Source organism: Xenopus laevis, chromosome 4S (genome assembly GCF_017654675.1).
Source record: "Xenopus laevis strain J_2021 chromosome 4S, Xenopus_laevis_v10.1, whole genome shotgun sequence".
Lineage (NCBI taxonomy): Eukaryota > Metazoa > Chordata > Amphibia > Anura > Pipidae > Xenopus > Xenopus laevis.
The window spans coordinates 127534765-127556571 of record NC_054378.1 but is presented as its reverse complement, the minus strand read 5'-3'; the positions used below and the strand labels follow the sequence as shown (position 1 = coordinate 127556571).

Sequence of the window (21807 nt, the reverse complement as noted above, 5' to 3'; positions counted from 1 at the left end):
CCCTTTCTCCTATACTTTCAGCTCCAGTCTCCCGTCACACACTGTCCCCAGGGCTGAAGAATGGGCCGGCACTTCAGGTGTGGGTTATGATTGGCTGGTACTTCGGGTGTGGGTTATGATTGGCCGGCACTTCAGGTGTGGGTTTTTATTGGCCGGCACCAGTGATGTAAGTAGATGTTACTGGCCCAACTGGGCCCCAAACATATCCAGAAATTGCTCTTTATTTGGGCCTCGTGGGGCCCCCTATACCCCCCTGCAACTGCCGGATCTGCTTCCTCTGTAGTTTCACCCCTGTCTCTGTATCTGTGCTCCAGAAAGCTGCATCATCATTGGTGGGTGGACTCAGGTCTTGAAGTCCCTCAAGCCAAGTTGGCCCATTGTTAAATAGGGGCAAATTAGGATGGGTCAGAAAATTTCCCACCCACACAAATCTAATTCATGGGTCACAAATATGGAATAATTGCAGGTGATTAGGGGAGAGCATTGTTCAATCTTGGCATTTCTATGTTGCATTGGGCATAAATACACATAAATTGCACTACCACTGAAACGAATGGAAAACGCACTTTGGAAATTCTCACAGGGCGCCTGCAAGCCGAAATCCGCCACGAGACGCCAATATCTGTGTTTTTCAGAAGAAACGCCAATCTGTCAAGAAACGACCAAATCTATAGACTCTATGGGATCTGCAAGTTTGAAATCACACTTTATGTAAACGCGCATCTTATATTGAAAATGGCGTCCAAATTCTCGCATGATAAATTATGCATTTTCGTTTTAACTGCGTATTTTGGCCCGTGACGTTGTTATGTTGCGTATTGAAGATCATTCCTGCTCCATTTTGCATGTAAATAGTTTTTCTGTTTTATATTTCCAGCCAGCGGAATTATGGGGAACGAGAGCAATGAGAAGTGCATGTTGGGAAATGAAACCGACGTGCTGAAAAACGCATGTCGACGGTCGCGTGTGGTTTCAGTGGCGTATTTACAGGAGCTTTTTTAAAAACGCAACGTAAAAACGCCTGCCATTGCCCTATGGTCCCGTTCTACATGTTGGCAAAGACCACCGCCCAGAGGGGCCCAGAATACTGGTGGACTAATAAATGAGGGACCCCAGGGGGCAGGTCACAAAAAGAAAAGAAGAAAATAGAAACTGTAAAGAGCAGAGCTGATATAAAGTCCAAGGTTGAAGTTCTAAAGACGGAGCTATAATGCGATTGGATGAAAGTAACATTTCATTCAGTTGTTAGAATTCTAAATTCTTTCATTGGATGTGAAATGAACTGAAATGGTTCCGCTATCATTTGTGCAGACCCTCCTGAACCCCCCGGACCCCCAATCAGCATTATATACAGTATAAAGTCAGGGATGGGGTTCACAAGAGGGAGAGGAGAATAAGAAATGCTGATTCAGTGAGAAAGTTGCTTTGCCCTCAAGGTAAAAATAATGTGATTATGAACTAAAAACGTTAGCATCTGGGAAACATCTCTGTTGGACCAAGAACAGAAACGGAGCCCTGGGGCAAGTGCCGCTCACTGTGAATATTTGCCTGAGAACCGGCCCAGAAACAGGAGAGGTGGCCCTGGGCCCTAGATCCAGAAATGAAGCAGCGTCATCACTGCCCATTATATTGTCTCTTAGTATTGAATCCAATAACCCAAATGGCCTCAATGTCAGACTGGGACACCAGGGGCCCACCCAAAAACCTTAGACAAGGGACCCACCCTAAAACCTTAGACCAGGGACCCACCAAAAACTTTAGACCAGGGACCCACCCAAAAACCTTAGACCAGGGAACCACCTAAAAACCTTAGACCAGAAGCCCACCCAAAAACCTTAGACCAGGGACCCACCCAAAAACCTTAGACCAGGGACCCACCAAAAACATTAGACCAGAAGCCCACCCAAAAACCTTAGACCAGGGTCCCACACAAAAACCTTAGACCAGGGAACCACCTAAAAACCTTAGACCAGAAGCCCACCCAAAAACCTTAGACCAGGGACCCACCCAAAAACCTTAGACCAGGGACCCACCCAAAAACATTAGACCAGGGACCCACCCAAAAACCTTAGACCAGGGACCCACCCAAAAACCTTAGACCAGGGAACCACCTAAAAACCTTAGACCAGAAGCCCACCCAAAACCTTAGTCCAGGGACCCACCCAAAACCTTTAGACCAGGGACCAAGCCTAAAACCTTAGACTGGGACCCACCCAAAAACCTTAGACCAGGGACCCACCCAAAAACCTTATTCTTCCTCTCCTCTTGCAACCTCTATTCTCCTAGTCTGTATAATAACTATAATCTATTTTCTATTTAGTCTCTTTGTTCTCATAGGAATAGGGAATGGCCATGAAACAAGACAAATTTTTAGCAGCAGGAGGGTCCACTGACACCTGGGCCCACCGGGAGTTTTCCTGGTATATTGGTGGGTCAGTCCAACACTGAATGGCCTAATTGTATAACCCCCAACATTATGCCCCATAGTGCCCCAAACACCCCACTTTCATGTAAGCTCCGCCCCATTCTACATTAGAGAACCCCCTTCCTATGCGGATATCTCCTTTCCTCCAGTCTGTGGGTGCCCCTTGTCCCCAGCACTTATAAACGGGGGCCAATGGCTGTGCTGTTCACACTTTGCCCCATGTCCTGCCATCAGTGCCCCCCCACACAGGTTCTGAAACACAAGGACCTCTGAATATTTCCCATAGGAATGAATACTGAGCTGCCTGTATTGAGCACTGCTGCATTCATGTGGGGCAGATTGGGGGAGGGAGTTGTAAGGCATTGCACCAATCAGCTCAGTTCTGCACCCACTTACTAATCCCACCCCAGAAAAGCAACACTAAGGGACCTGAGCTTGTGCCCCCAGACTGTTGTCTAACCAAAGACATAGAAGCCCTTTATATTCTGTACATGTAATAAGTCTATTGGGCTTGTGCTGCCACTTTCTGGCATTGAGCAATGTAACCCGTTTAGTTATATAATATTATTCCTGGATCCTGTAATATTTCTAATGATTCACTTTTATTCCTCACTCATTGCTGATTCCTTTCAGATTATAATTCGATTTACGTTCATGATTTACCCACATTCAAGCCTTTCTGCAGTTCAGGTTTATTTGTGGGCCCATTTCTATCAGACCGACGTTTATCAAAATGTAAGTTCCGATTTTAACAAATAGAAACTCACCCATGTTCTATTCATTCCTATTGGATTTCTGAAAGCAGATTTCTCAAATGGCGAGTTCCAACTGTCACCCATTGATGAATATGCATCTAAATAGGACATACGAAGGAATAGAACGTGAGTTTTTATTTATTTAAAGGGGAAGTAAAGTCTAAAATAGAATAAGGCTAGAAATGCTGTATTTTGTATACTAAACATAAACATGAACTTACTGCACCACAAGTCTAATCAAACAAGTATCAAAGTTGGCCACAGGGGGTCACCATCTTGTAACTTTGTTATACATCTTTGCAAGACCAAGACTGTGCACATGCTCAGTGTGATCTGGGCTGCTTAGGGATCGTCATAAATGAGCAAAACAGCACAAGTCAAATAATATCTGCCAGAAGCCGATACAACAAGACTGATTAATAATCAGAATATACAGACTGCACTGGGTCCTGTGTTGTCATGTAATCTAATGTGGATCTGGCTCCATGATCTTTGTCCCTGCAGCTGGAGTTGGAAACAGTAAAGGGGATGTAAAGGCAAAAATAAAATCCAATACAAATCTCTACACAGTCGCCGACTGCTCTACAGGGAAACAAACAAAGCTGCTTGAGTTCTGCATGGCTGGGAAGTAAGTCGGGGGCTCCCCCTGCTGTACATAAGTATGATTGTTTCCCTGCAGAGCAGTTAGGGACCGTCTGATAATTCCTATCCACAGCAGTAAATGAAGGGAGAATGTCACTGCATACAGTCAGGTTTCTTATAAAAACGGTACAGATTTTTTAATTAAAGTATATTGGAGATAGGTTTCTTTTTCATTAAAGAAAGTAAAAATGGGATTTTATTTTTTTGCCTTTATATGCCCTTTAAATCTAAACTCCCATTTTAGTCATTAATAGACTGCTAGTGACCAGAATTAACCCCCTGGTGAAGAGCCATTTGCTATTTGTATTTACTTGGCTCCAAGCTTTGGCCCCCATGTAGCAACATGGCATCCCCCCAGTTCTGTTAATCAGCGGTTTCTGCTACATTGTTCATTACACTTTGTACATTGTTTACAATTAACTTTTAAAGTGCCAACAATTTTTAATAAATTAATATTGGAAAGTTGCTTATACTTGTGTTTTCTTTCATTAGGCAAAACAAATAAAAAATTTGGGTTGACATGTCCTTTAGTTGGGGGTCTCTATGTCCCGTCTGTCAGTAGCCAGAGCTTTGAGGGAATAACAGGAATATTCCTGCCAACTTGTGCCCCAGCGCCCGCTGCCAAGATCAGACGACTGAACTCTACTGAACGCTACTGATTGCAGACAAGAAGCTCGGGGAAGAGAAAAGCAATTTGGAGGCGGAATGGGAAGTGACAGAGGAAACAGGTTTGTCACTTACAAAAGGCCAGAGCCCCGATGAGGCAACTCCCGGCAATGCCCAAGGCTAATGAGCCCACACAGGAAATTTACTCATAGGATTTATATAAGGAAACAATAGCCACACTCAAATGCTTCTGCCATATAGGAAATTGTTTGTAATTGGTGACAATTTAACCTGTGAATGTCATGTGGAGACAAAACACCTGCGGCCTCTGCCCATTAGGGTAGGATTCCATGAGTGATTTTGCTGCGATCCGACAAAACGCATGCGACTTGTTGCATGCGACAAAAACAAGGTAAGAGATAGAATTGTCGCATAGTGTCGCAGCGTTGATCGTCGGATCGCGACAAAATCGCTCGTGGAATCCTACCCTTACTTTCTATGGCTTGGAGTGTTAGAGCTGTCGGGTTCAAGCCCCCTTGTAGGCGCAGTCTTTGGTGCATCAGTTCCAAGATTATCCAGGGCATTAAATATGTTTTAGGGATGCACCGAATCCACTATTTTGGATTCGGCCGAACCCCCGAATCCTTCACAAAAGATTTGGCCGATAACCGAACCGAATCCAAACCCTAATTTGCATATGCAAATTAGGGGTGGGAAGGGGAAACATTTTTTACTTCATTGTTTTGTGACAAAAGATCACAAGATTTCCAGCGGATTTGATGCGGTACGTCAAAACGCGGTGGCGTCTGCATCCAACAGTCATGCCAGATGAATGCTGCAACACCATCCGACATTTGTATTTCTTACCTTGTTTTTCGTCGCATCTGACTTGATGCCTGCGTTTTGGCGAACCGCGTCGGATCCGCCGGAATTGCGCTGAAGGCACTCATGTAGTTGTACCCTTAATCAGTTCAGTCTGCAGCATACATCTACATAAATTGCTTTCTTTTCTTTTTAAATTATTTTTATTGTGTTGTGCAATAAAATAAATTGACTAAATAAGTTGCTAATTAGTCATGCAGGCTGTGGATTCCATATGTATTCGGTTTTGGGGTGAGGTGGCAACCCTAGTCACAGGCCCCTTAAAGGAGAACTAAACCCTAAAAATTAATGTGGCTAAAAATGTCCTATTTTCTATAGTGAACTTATTGCACGAGGCTAAAGTTTGAGCTTGTCAATAGCAGCAATGATCCAGGACTTCAAACTTGTCACAGGGGGTCACCATCTTGGAAAGTGTCTGTGACACTCACATGCTCAGTGGGCTCTGATTGGCTGTTGAGAAGCTAAGCTTAGGGCTCGTCACTAATTATCCAGCAGAAAATGAGCTTCCCTGGCTGTAATATAAGCTGATGCTACAGGTTTGCTGATTATTACATTCTGATGCTAATTGCACTGGTTTCTGTGCTGCCATGTAGTAATTATGTGTATTAATTACTAATCAGCCTTATATTGTGACATTTCTATTCTATGTGTACTGTATATTGTGAGTGGCTCCCTAAGCTCAGTAAGTGACAGCAGCACAGAGCATGTGCAGTGAATCAGCAGAAAAGAAGATGGGGAGCTACTGGGGCATCTTTGGAGACACAGATCTTTACTGCTAAAGGGCTGTGGTTGCCTTGGGCTGGTACAGAAGCACAAAACATCATCTACAAGATTTCTACGTACTACTTTAGTTAGGCTTTAGTTCTCCTTCAAGGGGGGCAGCCCTGCAGTTTGTGAACGTACTGCTCTATAGGATCCCATGGTTCAAGGCAACAGTTTATATCAGGCTGAGAGAGCGAGGGCTCTGGGGCAAATCCAAATTCCTGCCCTGGGTGTGGGGCAAATGTATTTGGGTAAAGCTTAATGATAAACAGCAGCTCTGTAAGGACGTAGTAGCGAAGGTTGAAAAGTGACACTTGTATATGAAGTTCAACACTTGGTTTCTAACTAATTCAGAGGATGATTGAGAAAACCCCAGGATGAAGCTGCCCCCAGAATAAACCTCTTCTCGGCTTGAAAACAGAATCACCACTCTGCGTATCACAGTGTTATTTTCTTAGCCAGATATTTGCATTAATGGAGATTTATTTGTGTTTTGCTTGTTTGGCTGAAAATTTAAAGTGACATAAAGCACAAGTGAAAATCCCCAATGTTAAATTAGTATAATATGTGTGTCAGCTTTCACTCTGGGCTAAAAATGATAATTATCAGGGGTCAGCCTGGCTGCTGATTGGTTCTTATTCTCCAGTGCCGCCGCCCCATGCACAGCCTGGGAAAAGAGGCAACAGCAAATGGAACTAGAAGGGTTCAATAATCAGCCCAAAACACATTTTTTTTTTCGGCACAGTCCTTATATATTTAAAAGAGTACAATGCATTCTGGGACATTCTTATATTTTACACTATTTGTCTCCTTTAAAATGAGCCTTTATGGTTTAGGATAATAGTGTGCAGGTTTAACTTGCCCTTTAATCTTGCACCAGGAGTCCTCTCAATTGCTGGCACTTATAGGGTTAATTCCTTGGTCCTGTTTAATGCCGACAGCAATAATACAGAGCAGCCGGGCTTTGGACTGTTCCGGAACGTCTGGGCACAGAGACAATGTCTATAAATGGCATTAGATGCAGATATTCTACGGAATAAATAATATATATCTTTATTTATAGCAACACATTACCAGCGTATAATGAAGTGCAATTTGGCACAGAACATGTAAGGATTTGGAAATGTTGTTATAAATAAAGATTCTTTATGTTGGTGGCCCAGTAGATTCTTCTAGTGCCAATTTACCCATTATTTACCCATTATTTGCCCATTATTTACCCATTATTTACCCATTATTTACGAATTATTTGCCCATTATTTACCGATTATTTGCCCATTATTTGCCCATTATTTACCGATTATTTGCTCATTATTTACCCATTTTTCTTGCTGATGTTTCACACGTCCCAATGCTGGGGGTCTGGTGCACCTGGATCACATCTGTTATTTATTATTATTATTATTATAATATTAATAAATGAATATTAGCAGAACACTGGAGGTTACAACATTTCAAGCTAGTACACTTCGGTTATGGAAAAATGTTTTCTAAAGATACTTTTACCAGCCCTGTTCCGTTTTGTCCGAAATGTAATGAGACTGTTTCTTTTTTCTACAATTTGTGGTCCTGCCCGAAAGTTAATTTATTTTGGAGGGAGGTCACTAATTTTTTGAACAATAGATTGATTTGCATAATAACATCACCAGCAGGGGACAAGATAGGGAAATCTCCTGATACTTCTAGTGGAGGAGTTTACTAAAGCTAGGCATTCTGGGTAGAATACTCAAGACAATGATACAATCTGAGCATGCTCCTGAAATTTGCATATTATAGTCTCAGTATGGCCTCCCTCAGTGAAAGAACCCATTTGACAAAGTAAGGGATTTTTTTAAAACCTGCATTTTTTTCAAAAAACTATATATGTAGTTTGATTAAACGTTTTTAGCTTGTACTGGTCAGATTGTTTATATGTGTTTGATTTTGGCTGTGACAGGTGCCCTTTAAGATACAATTATCTCCGTGTTTTGCTCTAATAAATCTAGAGAGCAATGAGTTTTCTTTACCTTCCAAGCCAAAACTTATATCCCATAAAAAAGAAGACACTGACAAAGTTTAAGCTTTATTTAATTTCTGGTTACAGAAAGAGTGTCCTTTATTGTCGGATACCATTTCTTACATGAACCAACTTAGTTGGCCGGAAGCTTTAAAAGCAAAATCAAATGGGAGGAGCTCTAACGAATCCTTTAAACTTATATGGTCTCCTTATTTTGAGTCTTGTGTTTCTAATACCAAAGATCAAGTTTCTAGGTTTCTCCAAAGCTAATTAGGAAGGTAACTGTACAATCTGATTCTCCTGAAACCACTGGCTTTTTATTTCTTTCTTTCTTTTCTTTTTATTTGTCTTCACATCCACTGGTTTAGTTAATTTATTCTGTATTTAACAATTAATGTTATTAATGTTTGAAAATGTCCTGCCATTGTATTTATTGCAGCGCATTCTCTAAGTCTGCTTAATATATGCTGCCATATTGATTTTTCTTCTTTATGTAAAATCAAAGAAATATTGTAAACTGTTATTTACCTGCATACTAGTGTCCTGCCATGTTTGATTTGTACAATATAAAGCCACATAATCAGTATCACAATCCCTGGATCTGCTGCTTCATTATCTGACGGCTGTACTGCTCTTCCTTCCCCAGCAGGTGGCGCACTTCATACAACAGCCATACAATGTATTTATAGTACCAGCAATTCATTGAACCCCTTATTAGGGCCCTAACACACGGCCGTTTTGAGCTGCGCTCCCCTGCATTTCATACAGACTCATGTAAGCGCTGAACACAGGTGAAATGCAACATGCTGCATCCCAATATGCGTTTGGCACTTACATGCGTCTATGTGAGTACAGCCCCCTTGACAGTAATGGCGTGCGTTTACTCCTTCGCTCCCGCATGAAACCAAAACGCAAGGGAGCGCAGCTCAAAACGCCCGTGTGTAAGGGCCCTTAGGGCCAATATTCCAGCCGGCTGGGCTAATGTGATTGGATCATTAGCACAAGGTTCATATGATCAGAACAGGGGCCTGTGCAGAACTGCTGAGTAAGGAATGAACTTTGACCATTAATCTTTGGTCTTTATTTCCCTTCTGATTGTTGGCTTGGTGGCAAATAACTGGATCAGTCTGATTCGTCCCCTCCCTGTGCAATGGGTGAAAGTTACGGTGGGGCCAGAGAGGAGCAGAGTGAGGTCTGAGACTGCGGCACAATTATTTTTACTGGTGACACTGCCCCTTTAATTCTCAGGATTCACTTGACAAGTCATGTTTAAAGGGACAATACAGAATATTTGAAGGGATGGTTCACCTTTAAAAGTTAACGTTTAGAATGTTATAGAATGGCTTATTCTAAGCAATTTTTTAAATCGTTTTTGTATCATTTGCCTTCTTCTGACTCTTTCCAGCTTTCAAATGGGGGTCACTGACCCCATCTAAAAAACAAATGCTCCGTAAGACTACAAATGTATTGTTGTTGCTACTTTCTATTACTTATCTGTCTATTCAGGCCTCTCCTATTCATATTCTTATTCAGATCAATGCATGGTTGCTAGGGGAATTTGGATCCTGGGTAGAATGTGCACAAACATAGTGATATAAATCAGAGTTTGTACCATTTGTTGGAAAGGAAAAAAGAACGGGAGCACAAATACCCTAGTGTTTTGACTCACTGGGGCTTTAATAGTATTATGAAAGAAATAGGTGAAACAGCAGCGCCCTCTAGTGGCCCCAATGATTACTGACCATTGCTCAGAACAAGGAGAGCAGAGACTGAACAAAGGCCTGGGAGCAGAAATCTCTCTGAAGCTGGAAAGTTTCTTTATGTAAGTGAAGGGCTGAGACTCTTATTATCCAATGACAAGGCCTGGGAATGTAGGAAGTAAGAATTTCCTTCCTGAGACAAATGTTTCCTTTATAAGACAAGCATTGGGTTATATATAGAGGAATCTCCAGCACTGGGCCTGGGGCAGTCAGAGAATGTAGTTGTAGAGTTGCAGTTCAGCAACAGCGGGCAAAAAAGGCCCTGTATTACTGTAACAGTATAATTGTACAATACTAAATGTTTTATTATAAAGAAATTGCCTAAATACTTACCTATTGGGTGCCATAATGAACGTAGGTATGTGCTGCACCTTAAGAAGGACCCAAAAGTCCCCAGCAATGCACCCAGCCAATAGAATAGAAATGGGTTCCCCAATGGCAAACAGAGAGTGTTCTGGAACTCTGCTTGCACCAAAACCCAATAATACTGCACAGGTTGGGAATCTTTGCCTGAATTGGATCAGAAACATTAACGGGTGGTTCACCTTCTGAGCAACTTTTTAATTGACCTTCATTGTTTCTTTATCATTTTGGAATAATTTACCTTCTTATCTAGTATAAGTAATTCTAAAACAACTTGCTGAGTGATCAATGAAGACGTTTCACTACTCATCCGAGCAGCTTCTGGTGTGGGAAGTTCTCGGCATATAAACTCTTCCACTAATCCAATCACAACGGCACATTGTAACTCTTCAAAGAGGGGGACAACTGAAACTCACAGAGGTGTGCATGTTGTGTAGTTACTGTGATAGGATTATCCAACGTGTCATGTGACTCCTAGATACAGGTGTTACTTGTGAGAGTTGCATGAATGGATGTGTGAAGTGTTCTGAATCCGCCGGGTACAGATGTAGAACAGCAATGTATGTAGCAGACAGGTGGTGTCGAAGGCCCCCGCCTCTGTTCAGGGATGGTTTCTCCACCTTGACATGAATCGCCTCTTTCACGCCTCGTTCAAACCAGCGTCTTCTTTATCCAAGATTTGGACCTTGTTATCTTCAAAGGAGTGTCCCTTGTCTTTTAGGTGTCGAGTCGAGTCTTGCCCTGTAGAGTTCGCCCTCCTATGCTGAGCCATTCGCTTGGTGAGCAGTTGTTTTGTCTCCCCAATCTATTTGTCTATAATGTCCTCTAATGTACTTGTAAAGTCTAATCATGTCCCCTCACAAGCGCCTTTTTTCCCCCAGAGAAAACAACCCCAACCTTGTCAGTCTCCCCTCATAATTTAACTCTTCCCTCCCTCTAACCAGTTTAGTTGCACTTAGTCTCTGCACTCTCTCCAGCTCATTTATATCCCTCTTAAGGACTGGAGTCCAAAACTGCCCCCATACTCCAGATGAGGCCTCACCAGGGACCTATAAAGAGACACAATTATGTTTCATCCCTTGAGTTAATGCCCTTTTTTATACAAGACAGAACTTTATTTGCTTTAGTAGCCACAGAATGACACTGCCCAGAATTAGACAACGTGTTATCTACAAAGACCCCAAGATCCTTCTCATTTAAGGAAACTCCCAACACATTGCCATTTAGTGTATAACTTGCATTTATATTATTTTTGCCAAAGTGCATAACCTGCATTTATCAACATTGAACCTCACTTTCCAGTTTGCTGCCCAGTTTTCCAGTTTAGACAAATCACTGTGCAAAGTGTCAGCATCCTGCATGGAACCTATAGTTCTGCACAATTTAGTCTCATCTGCACAAATAGAAACAGTACTTTCAATGGCCACCTCCAGGTCATTAATAAACAAGTTGAAAAGCAAGGGACCTAGTACAGAGCCCTGTGGTACTCCACTAACAACACTGGTCCAATTAGAAAATGTTCCATTTACCACCACTCTTTGTAGTCTATCTTTTAGCCAGTTCTCTATCCAGGTACAAATACTATGTTCCAGGCCAACATTCCTTCATTTAACCAGTAACCTTTTGTGTGGCACTGTATCAAATGCTTTAGCAAAGTCTAAGTAAATCACATCCACTGCCATCCCAGAATCGAGGTCTCTACTTACCTTCTCATAAGTCTGGCAAGATCTATTACGCATAAAACCATGCTGGCACACACTCATAGTACTGTTATTTGCTATAAAGTCCAGTATCTTATCCTTTATTGACCCTTCGAAAAGCTTTCCTACCACTGACGTCAGACTAACTGGCCTATAGTTTTGAGGCTGAGAACGGGATACTTTTTTGAATAGAGGCACCACATTAGCAATTCGCCAGTCTCTCGGCACTATGCCAGATCTCAATGAATCCTGAAAAATTAAGTAAAGAGGTTTGGCAATCACAGAGCTAAGCTCGCTAATTACCCTGGGATGAATACCATCTGGCCCTGGACCTTTGTTAATCTTAACCTGTTCTAGTCTCTATTGAATTTCCTCATATGTGAACTATGCATCATTAGTTGTATTACTAGAATTGGGACTGTTAAGAAGGAAACCTTCATTAACTGGTTCCTCATTTGTGTAGACAGATGAAAAACATGAGTTCAGAATCTGCGCTTTTTTTTTGTTTTCATCAACCAGCTGACCCCCCTCTGATACTAAAGGTCCCACCCCATCCTGTTTAATTTCTTTACTATTAACATAAGTTACCCTAGCAACCATGCACTGATGAGAACACAAGACTGGAATATAAATCGGAGAGGCCTGAACAGAAAGATATAGTAGCAATAAATAAATAATTTTGGATTCTTTTTACTGCAATATCTATTTAATGTGCCATTGTGATTGGATTAGTGGAAGAGTTTATATGCCGAGGACTTCCCACACCAGTCAGTTGAACTGAAGAAGCTGCTCGGATTAGTGAAACGTCTTCAATAATTACTCAGCAAGTCCAGTTGTTTTAGAATTACTTATATTAGATATACCATGACCTGGATGAAATCTTCATAGTCATATTCTTCTTACTTTTTCCAGCTTTCAAATGGGGGTCACTGACCCCATCTAAAAAATAAAAGCTCTGTAAGGCTAAAAATGTATTGTTATTGCTACTTTGTCTTTCTGTTCAGGCCTCTCCGATTCATATTCCAGTCTCGTATTCAAATCAATGCATGGTTGCTAGGGGGATTTGGACCCTGGCAACCAGATGGAGAGGTGCATAATAAAAACCAATTGCAAATTGTCACTCTCTACATCAAACTAACAGTTAATTTAAAGGTGAACAAGTCCTTTAACAGTGAGAATTTAAAGTACCGATGCCCAAGTATAACAAATACCAGTATACTAAGGTCTCTGTAGCCAGTGTAATGTCGGCAATAACCTGCTGCTGAAGCCGTTGGCCAATAAAAAAGTATTGAGCCATTTCTTATTATTCCTTCGGCCACTGTGAGTCACATGGAAGTTGCCAATGGCAAGGGGTGAGTAAAGGTTCAGTATCAGGAATCACCAATAGGTGTCGCTGCCACTCACACAAGGTCCCATATCACATTAAAGGAACAGTAACACCAAAAAAGTTGTGATGGGATTTCCCTGCTATAGAGGCAGCTGCTGGTTTGTGTGACCCCTTACTCCCAGGCTGAAGAGCATAGGAACAAGATAAACAGAACTACAATTCCCAGCATCCTCAGCCAGTGCCATACTGCCCCTGTAAACCCATTCTTCTACTCTTCAGGATGCAGCCCAATTTGGGGCTGAACCCTAGTTTTGTGAAAACTGTGCCACTAGGTTGGAACCCACCTCAACTCCGTCCACTTTAAGGCCCACCCATTCCATGTGAGCCAATCAGAGGATCGGATCTGACACTAGAATAACACACATAGCAGCCTGGCGGGACCCCAAATAAATATTAAGTAAAATAAAGTCGGGGGGCAAGCGTGAGAGTAAAGTTATTTATTAAATCATGCACGTCACATTTGTTAGTGCAAATAGTTTTATCTGTGCTCCAGAAATTCTGTGGAACCTTTTTTTTTTATTTATTTATTATATCTTTACAAAATAGATTTAAAACAATTATTTACTTTAAAAAAAACGGTCATTCTGAACTTTAGCCTGTCAGAAGAATATTTGCAAGATCCTATTTACAAGAGGTACGGGGGGCGTCTCAGTGTTTTGGGGAGTGACTGGAAGTGGCGGGTGAGTGAGACATGGAGACAGCTAAAAAAAAAAAAAAAATACCCCCCCCAGATTAAATATCCTCCCAGAAACACAGAAATAAAGTATAACTCCTCGGATTTCAGAAAGGCGCCCTGGGATCCAAGGGGTTAACTATCGGCCTCTCTCTAAACCTTCAAGGATAAGTAAACCTTTAAAATAAGTGAATGTAAAACTGATGAGGGGGCTATTCTTAGAAATTTTACTTATTTATTTATTTTGTTTTTATTCCAAGATATTAAGGGATACATGTACTGTTAATATGAATGAATTGTGTTACAACAGCGCCACCTGCTGGTCATTTTCCCACCAGTCTGACCAGCAAGTAGTCAAGGAAGTTGTCAGGAGAAAGAAAGAGGCTGATGTTCTTCTGCTTAGGAATAAAATTAGAAACCTTTCTCACATCTTTCCTAAGCAGAAGAACATCAGCCTCTTTCTTTCTCCTGACAACTTCCTTGACTACTTGCTGGTCAGACTGGTGGGAAAATGACCAGCAGGTGGCGCTGTTGTAACAAAATTCATTCATATCAGTACATGTATCTCTTAATATCTTGGAATAAAAACAAAATAAATAATGAATGTGCATTGCAAAATTTCTTAGAATAGCCCCCTCATCAATTTTACATTCATTTTTTTTAAAGATTTACTTATCCTTTAATTATGAGTCTTTCCCCTATAATGAGGGGCCCAAGTCAGATCATCACCCGGCTGATCCAGGGGCCAACTAATTCCTAAATTCCCCTATAGACTGAGCCTAAAGCCGGTGAAATCTTAGTATTACACAATTGATCTGAAGGCATCACACGTACAAGAGCGGCTCTGGGCCCCCCTAAGCACCAGGTTTGGGGCCACAGGTTGATTCTACAAGTTGAATAAAACAAACATGACGTGTTAGAGTCTGGGGCTGATGGAATCGTGTGCAGAAAGGAAAAGTGACCAGCGGCCTCCAGCTCTTGCTGCCCATCCCCCAAGGCTTGCTGGGAGTTGTACGGGGACAAATGGAGGGCCACGAGGCTGATTATCTTTTGCAAATCTGAACCTGCACTTTCCTCTCTTTCCCATAAAGGTCACCAAGGGCTAACTTTCCCTTTAAATTGTCACATGATTTAGACAACAGCATTCTTACTAAACATGCAATTGGAGTTAGTGGTTGTTAACAAGCCAATGGTGATTGTGCTCCCTAAATCCAGTGTAGTCAGCAGCACAATCCTGTGCCAGGGCCACACACACTGGGAGACAACGGCATTAGGTCCAATCAGAATCAGGCAAGTGATATATAATAATATCTGGGACCGCTGCTCCCCTTATGTCTCTATGGGCTGATGGATTGTGTGTTTGGACAATAACCCGGAGAGGCAGCAGCACCTCAGAACCTACAGACTGGGCCCCTGACTGACCCCTTGATGAAGCCCCCAATGCTGGGACCCTAAATGGAACCATTAGCCTTAGTATTCAGGGAGCCCTCCAGCTGTTGCTAAACTACAACTCCCAGAACCCCTGACAGGACAACATCAGCAGCTCCTGGGTCCTAATCTGCTCCCAAGACATTGGCCCCATCACATGACAGTTTCTTAAATGCCGACATATGACAGTGGCTGCCGCCATCCTGGGCTCCTCGAGGATAATGGACTGTGGCCCCAAAATGATCATCATCATTATCCCCCGCCCCTGTACATGCTGAATGTATTATAAATATTAATATTATAACATATTATGGGATGGAGGGTCACACCCCAAAACACCTGCACCCACAGACAAACCCCGCCCAAAGGAAAGAGGATTAACCCCGCCCACTAGAGATGGAGGAGGAGATGGAGTGGTCAAGCCCTATCCCCTGTACCCACTATAGAGGTTTTATTAAAAATATACAGATATATATATATATATATATATATATAGATCCTCTGCTGGGGCCCCGGGGCCAGTCCCACCATCATCTGCCAATTAAAGCTTCAGTACAGAAATAATTCATTCTCCTTAATTTAATATACAAATTTCATCCACATCAGATAAAGGAGATGTGTTGTGTTTCAATGCAATACAATATATTATAATGAGGGAGTGGACTCCGTGGGCACAATACACAATTATACACAGACTCCAGGAGAGGAGCGGAGGGTTAATATGAGCCGATACTAAAACCAAGTGTATTAACCCATCAGTCTCCAGCTGCACTACAACTCCCAGCATCCTCGCCTGGCAGAGGCTACAGGGACCCATTAGAAATCCTGCCGTAAGTGGAAGATAAAAAGGGCACATTCCGGGCGTTGGGAAGAGCAGAAGTCGCTAAATTGTGTTGTGAGTCACGAGCTGAGCGGCACCTGGGCAGTCACTAGTTAATCATTTTAATTCTTCACAATCAGAGTAAAAGAGCCACAAACCCAAACATCATAAATAATTTGGTGCTGAACAACCTCCCCCCTCCTCGGGCGCCGGAGCAGCAATTTCGATCCTAAAGGAAAAAAAAACAAAGTCTGCTGCAAATGTCGCCCCCTGGCTGCCACATTTATATGACAGCTGCAAGCAGTGGCCTGAGCTCTTGCTGAACTGCACACGGGTGAGACGGAAGATTAAGGATCGGCCTGGAGCTCCACAAGGTCAGCAATAGCGGGGGGTCATGGAGGAGGGGAGTATTGAGGATTCATGGGGAGTCTCTGGTGAGGCCGGGATACAACATTACGGCAGTTACAAACAAGGCTGCGGCCACAACTGTCATCCAAGGCCAATGTCTCTGCGGGAGAGAAAAAGAGATTTTATCATTGTGCCCAGAAAAATTCTGATACCATGGCCCCCCTTATACGGAACCCAAGCCCCCTCCCCCTTATACGGAACCCGGGGGCCCCCCTTATACAGAACCTGGGGCCCCAATTATACGGAACCCGGGGGTCCCCCTTATACGGAACACGACCCCTTATACGGGACACAAGCCCCCCAGTTTATACGGAGCCGGGGCCCTCCCTTATACATAACCCGGGGGCCTACGGAACCGGGGGCCCCCCTTGTACGGAACCCGGGGTCCCCCTTGTATATATATATAAAATTTATATGTTTATTATGGCAGTTGGGTATTTCCATTGCTTTCCAACACTGGCAGTAACAATGTCCAGCTCAGGGGAGTTAAACACCAGTTCACGGGTCACTAACACCGACTGTATAGTGCCCCAGAGCAGTGACAGATGGACCCACACAAGCCCATGAGCTTCACATTCAATAAGTATGTTGGTGTTAGTGACAGGTGAACCAGAGCTCCAACACTCACCAAATTAAACATTAAAGGGGCGGTTCACCTTTAAACTAACTTGTAGTATGTTATAGAATGGCCAGTTCTAAGCAACTTTTCAATTGATCATTTTTTTTTTTTATAGTAAATTATTTGAAGCCTATGATTAAGGGGTGCTCCTGAAACGGCAGCAACATGTGTTCTTAATGACCGAATAAACACTGGTTGTAATGTTTGGTGACACTATACATTTATTTCTTTTCCATTTCTTGAATTATTTGTATTCTTCTACATCTTTCCAGCTTTCAAATGGGGGTCACTGACCCCTTCTAAAAACAGATACTCTCTAAGGCTACACATTTACTGTTATTGCCTTTATTCTAGGGATGCACCAAATCCACTATTTGCGATTCGGCCGAATCCCCGAATCCTTGGTGGAAGATTCGGCCGAATACAGAACCGAATCCTGAGTTGCATATGCAAATAAGGGTCAGGAAAGGAAAAGGTGGAAAAAAACCTCTTCTTTTGTGATGAAAAGTCACGTGATTTCCCTACCCGCCCCTAATTTACATATGCAAATTAGGTTTCGGATTCGGTTCGGCCAGGCACAAGAATCCTGCTGAAAAAGACCGAATCCTGGATTTGGTGCATTCCTACTTTATTCAGGCCTCTCCTATTCATATCCCAGTCTCTTATTCATATTAATGCATGGTTACTAGGATCATTTGGACCCTAGCAACCAGACTGCTGAAACTGTAAACTGCAGAGCTGCTGAATGAAAAGCTAAATAACTCAAAAAAACACAAATAATAAAAAACTGAAAACAATTGCAAATAGTTGTAGAATTTCCCTCTCTACATCATACAATGGTTAGCTTAAAGGCGCACAACCCCTTACAGTGTCCGATTTATAAACTCTTAAAATAAGTCTCATCAATGGGTTCCACTTTATAAACAACGAAGGTTTTGTAATGAACAATGTTCCATGCAGGAGCAATTTGTTATAGTTTAGAAAATATCAGATTAGTTAAAAAATGTAAAAAGAACTTGGATGAGTAGTAATGTTCAGAGCCACTGCTGAGCTGCACTGGGCACTAACAACCCATAGGAAATGATGACCGGCCATCTTTATTAAAGGAGAACTAATGGCTAAAAATGAGTCTTTACTTTACATTCTGAACTTACTGTACCAGCCCAGAGGTAGAGCAGCCCTGTAACAGTAATGATCCAGCCCCCCCATCTCCTGATCTTGTCTGCCATCTTTTGTGAATCAGCGGCACTGCACATGCTCAGTGGACTCTGGGCTGCTGAGAAGGAGCTGAGCTTAGGGGTCATGGGAAATGATCAGGTAGAAAGTGAGGATATCGGTCACAGAAGCTGATGCTACAGGTCTCAATGTGAGTCAGTTCTGATGCAGACTGGACTGATTTCTATATTGCCATGTAATATTACTTGTATTGTGTTCTGCCTGATACATTGTCTATATACTGTGAGTGGCTCCCTAAGCTCAGTAAGTGACAGCAGCACAGAGCATGTGCAGTGAATCAGCAGAAAAGAAGATGGGGAGCTACTGGGGCATCTTTGGAGACACAGATCTTTACTGCTAAAGGGCTGTGGTTGCCTTGGGCTGGTACAGGAACACAAGGCATAATGTGTAGCATTTATAGCCTAGTTGTGTGTTGAGCTTTAGTTCTCCCTTAAAGGACAAGGAAAGTTAAACAAAAGAAGTAGGGTAGAAATGTTGTACATGATGTTTTGTGCTTCTGTACCAGCCCAAGGCAACTACAGCCCTTTAGCAGTAAAGATCTGTGTCTCCAAAGATGCCCCAGTAGCTCCCCATCTTCTTTTCTGCTGATTCACTGCACATGCTCTGTGCTGCTGTCACTTACTGAGCTTAGGGAGCCACTCACAATATACAGTACACATAGAATAGAAATGTCACAATATAAGGCTGATTAGTAATTAATACAGATAATTACTACATGGCAGCACAGAAACCAGTGCAATTAGCATCAGAATTGAATAATCAGCAAACCTGTAGCATCAGCTTATATTACAGCCAGGGAAGCTCATTTTCTGCTGGATAATTAGTGACGAGCCCTAAGCTTAGCTTCTCAACAGCCAATCAGAGCCCACTGAGCATGTGAGTGTCACAGACACTTTCCAAGATGGTGACCCCCTGTGACAAGTTTGAAGTCCTGGATCATTGCTGCTATTGACAAGCTCAAACTTTAGCCTCGTGCAATAAGTTCACTCTATAAAATAGGACATTTTTAGACACATTCATTGTTAGGGTTTAGTTCTCCCTTAAAGAGACTATTCATGAGCCACATTCTTTGCAGCAGCCCCTTCATTTTCAGTAGAACTCCTGCTGGTGCGGAGACCCTGGAAGTGAGAGAGTTGCGCCAGCAGAGGGCAGTATTAGACACACAGAGACGAGAGACAGATGATTATTATTAGTATTGGCCCAGGGGCAGCAGTAGAGTGCAAGTGAGTGGGGGGTTAGCAGGCATGCGTGTGACACGGATAGTACATGTATGTGAGCAGTGACAGACACGAGACAGACGAGTAGCAGTGTTTGTACCTTTCTCTAGCACAACAGGCCGTAACACCAGTAGAGGAAGGCCAGGACTAGCCCCATGTAAATGGCGGGGACGGGAAGTGAGACTGACGGCTGGAGGAGGGAAGGGACAGCAGAAATCATTCATGTGCTACAAATCAACAGGCACAGGATTCTCAAGCGGATACGTCACTAAGTGCTTTAAAGGGAAAGCGAAGCAACGCGACATCCAGCGCTGCCATTGGCTTCATTTGGGCTGATTTTGTGATACATAGATGGCTCTCTGGTTGTTAGGGTCAGCGACTCCAGCATCAATGCAGCTCATTCCCCTTTCATTTAAACGATCAGACAAAGGGGGGGGGGGGTTGCTAGGGCCACTGACCTTAGAAACCATACAGAAGGCCATAAACATAAAACTATGACCAACTGCAGATTTTACTTTCCCTTTAAGTCACAGCTGCACTTTCATTGTGGGTGGGAGATGATCCCATAAAGCGACATGAAGAAGAGGCAATTTTCAGGTGAAACATTTAACACAGTATTTTATCAGGGATAAACTAGCTCTGGCGTGAGCTCTATGAGCAAATTATAATGCTGAGCAATGATATTTCCCAGCATCCTCAGCTGGTCAGTCTATGACAAGATCTTTACAGCAGCCGGAGGGTTAAAGTCCGTATGATGTATCTCTATAGGTTAAAGGAACAGTTCAGTGTAAAAATAAAAACTGGGTAAATAAATAGACTGTGCAAAATAAATAATGTATCTAATATAGTTAGTTAGGCAAAAATGTAATGTATAAAGTCTGGAGTGACTGGATGTGTAACATAATAGCCAGAACACTACTTCCTGCTTTTCAGCTCTCTTGCTTTCCACTGATTGGATACCAGGCAGTAACCAATCAGAGACTTGAGGGTGGGCCACATGAGTCATAACCGTTGATTTTAAATCTGAGCTGAATGCTGAGGATCAATTGTAAACTCACTGAACAATTATGTCCCATGTGACCCCCCTTATAGTCACTGACTAACTCAGAGTTAGAGATCTGAAAAGCAGGAAGTCGTGTTCTGGCTATTATGTTACACATCTAGTCACTCCAGTCTTTATACATCACATTTTTGCCTAACCATATTAGAAACATTTTTTATTTTGCACAGTCTATTTTTTTTACCCAGTTTTTATTTTTACACTGAACTGTTCCTTTAACACTTGCCAGTAAGTTGGGATGCACTGAATCCACTATTTGGGATTCGGCCATGGTTCTCCTGGTGGGAAGGGTGAAAGCCAATTATTAAAGAAGTGAAATATTGATCAGTCTTTAATGGATCTCTCCATACCGTGTTACATGTTTCTTGATTCTTCCCACACATGATCAGACCTGAGCCAATAACCATGGTTACTCCATTCATTTGCGGGGGAGCCACAGCTTTACGCTGCATTTAATGCGAAAATGTTTTGCAATTCATAGGATTATGAAAGAGTTAAAGGTGCCAGTCTCCACAAAAGCGTCTGTTTTCACATAGTACGCCCCAAATCATTCCTTTTTACCATTTTCCTCAAATTTTCCAGCTCCAGGATCATCCATTACTTGCACTGCTGAGCTGCAACTGAAAGAAATTCATTATTAAAACCTAAAGGGAAACTCCACTCAAAACTGTTTTTTTTTTTTTTTGTCCCAATGAAAGAAAATGTCATTTGAAGCAGCTTTCCAAAATCCAACCCTGTTCTCTGGGTTTGACTCTTACATACAGAATGTAGCAGGTCTGTTTGCTTCGGCTACATTGCTTCAGGAGTCACAAACAGCAGTGACAAGAATATGAAGAGCCGGACAGACGCTGCATTTCCAAATAACAATGAAAGCGATAAACCGACGCATAGTGGGAAGGTGCTTGAACATTATCTTTTTTGCATTTGCCTGGAGTTTCCCTTTAAATGTTAATAATGGTAGAAAGCAATTTTAAGAAGTAATTCTTTGCGGCGTACTATTGGAAAACAATATCTTGAGGGATGGTGAAGACCACCTGGAAGAAAAGAAAAAAGCAATAAATCCTCATT

General features: G+C 42.4%; 1 protein-coding gene across 8 annotated transcripts in view; it reads right to left on the bottom strand.

Moving 5' to 3' along the window:
• Positions 1-15943: 15943 nt before the first annotated feature.
• Positions 15944-21807, bottom strand: part of slmap.S (sarcolemma associated protein S homeolog) — a 107460-nt gene continuing 101596 nt past the window's right edge. For 6 of the 8 annotated variants that reach the window (XM_018261518.2, XM_018261519.2, XM_018261515.2 and 3 more), the window contains one exon: positions 15944-16707. In XM_018261518.2, the coding sequence (XP_018117007.1) occupies positions 16618-16707 (90 nt within the window). In that variant the 3' untranslated portion in view covers positions 15944-16617. Of the gene's footprint in view, positions 16708-19779; positions 19870-21807 lie in introns of all 8 variants that reach the window. The other 2 variants (XM_018261516.2, XM_041561835.1) reach the window with 1 other exon arrangement.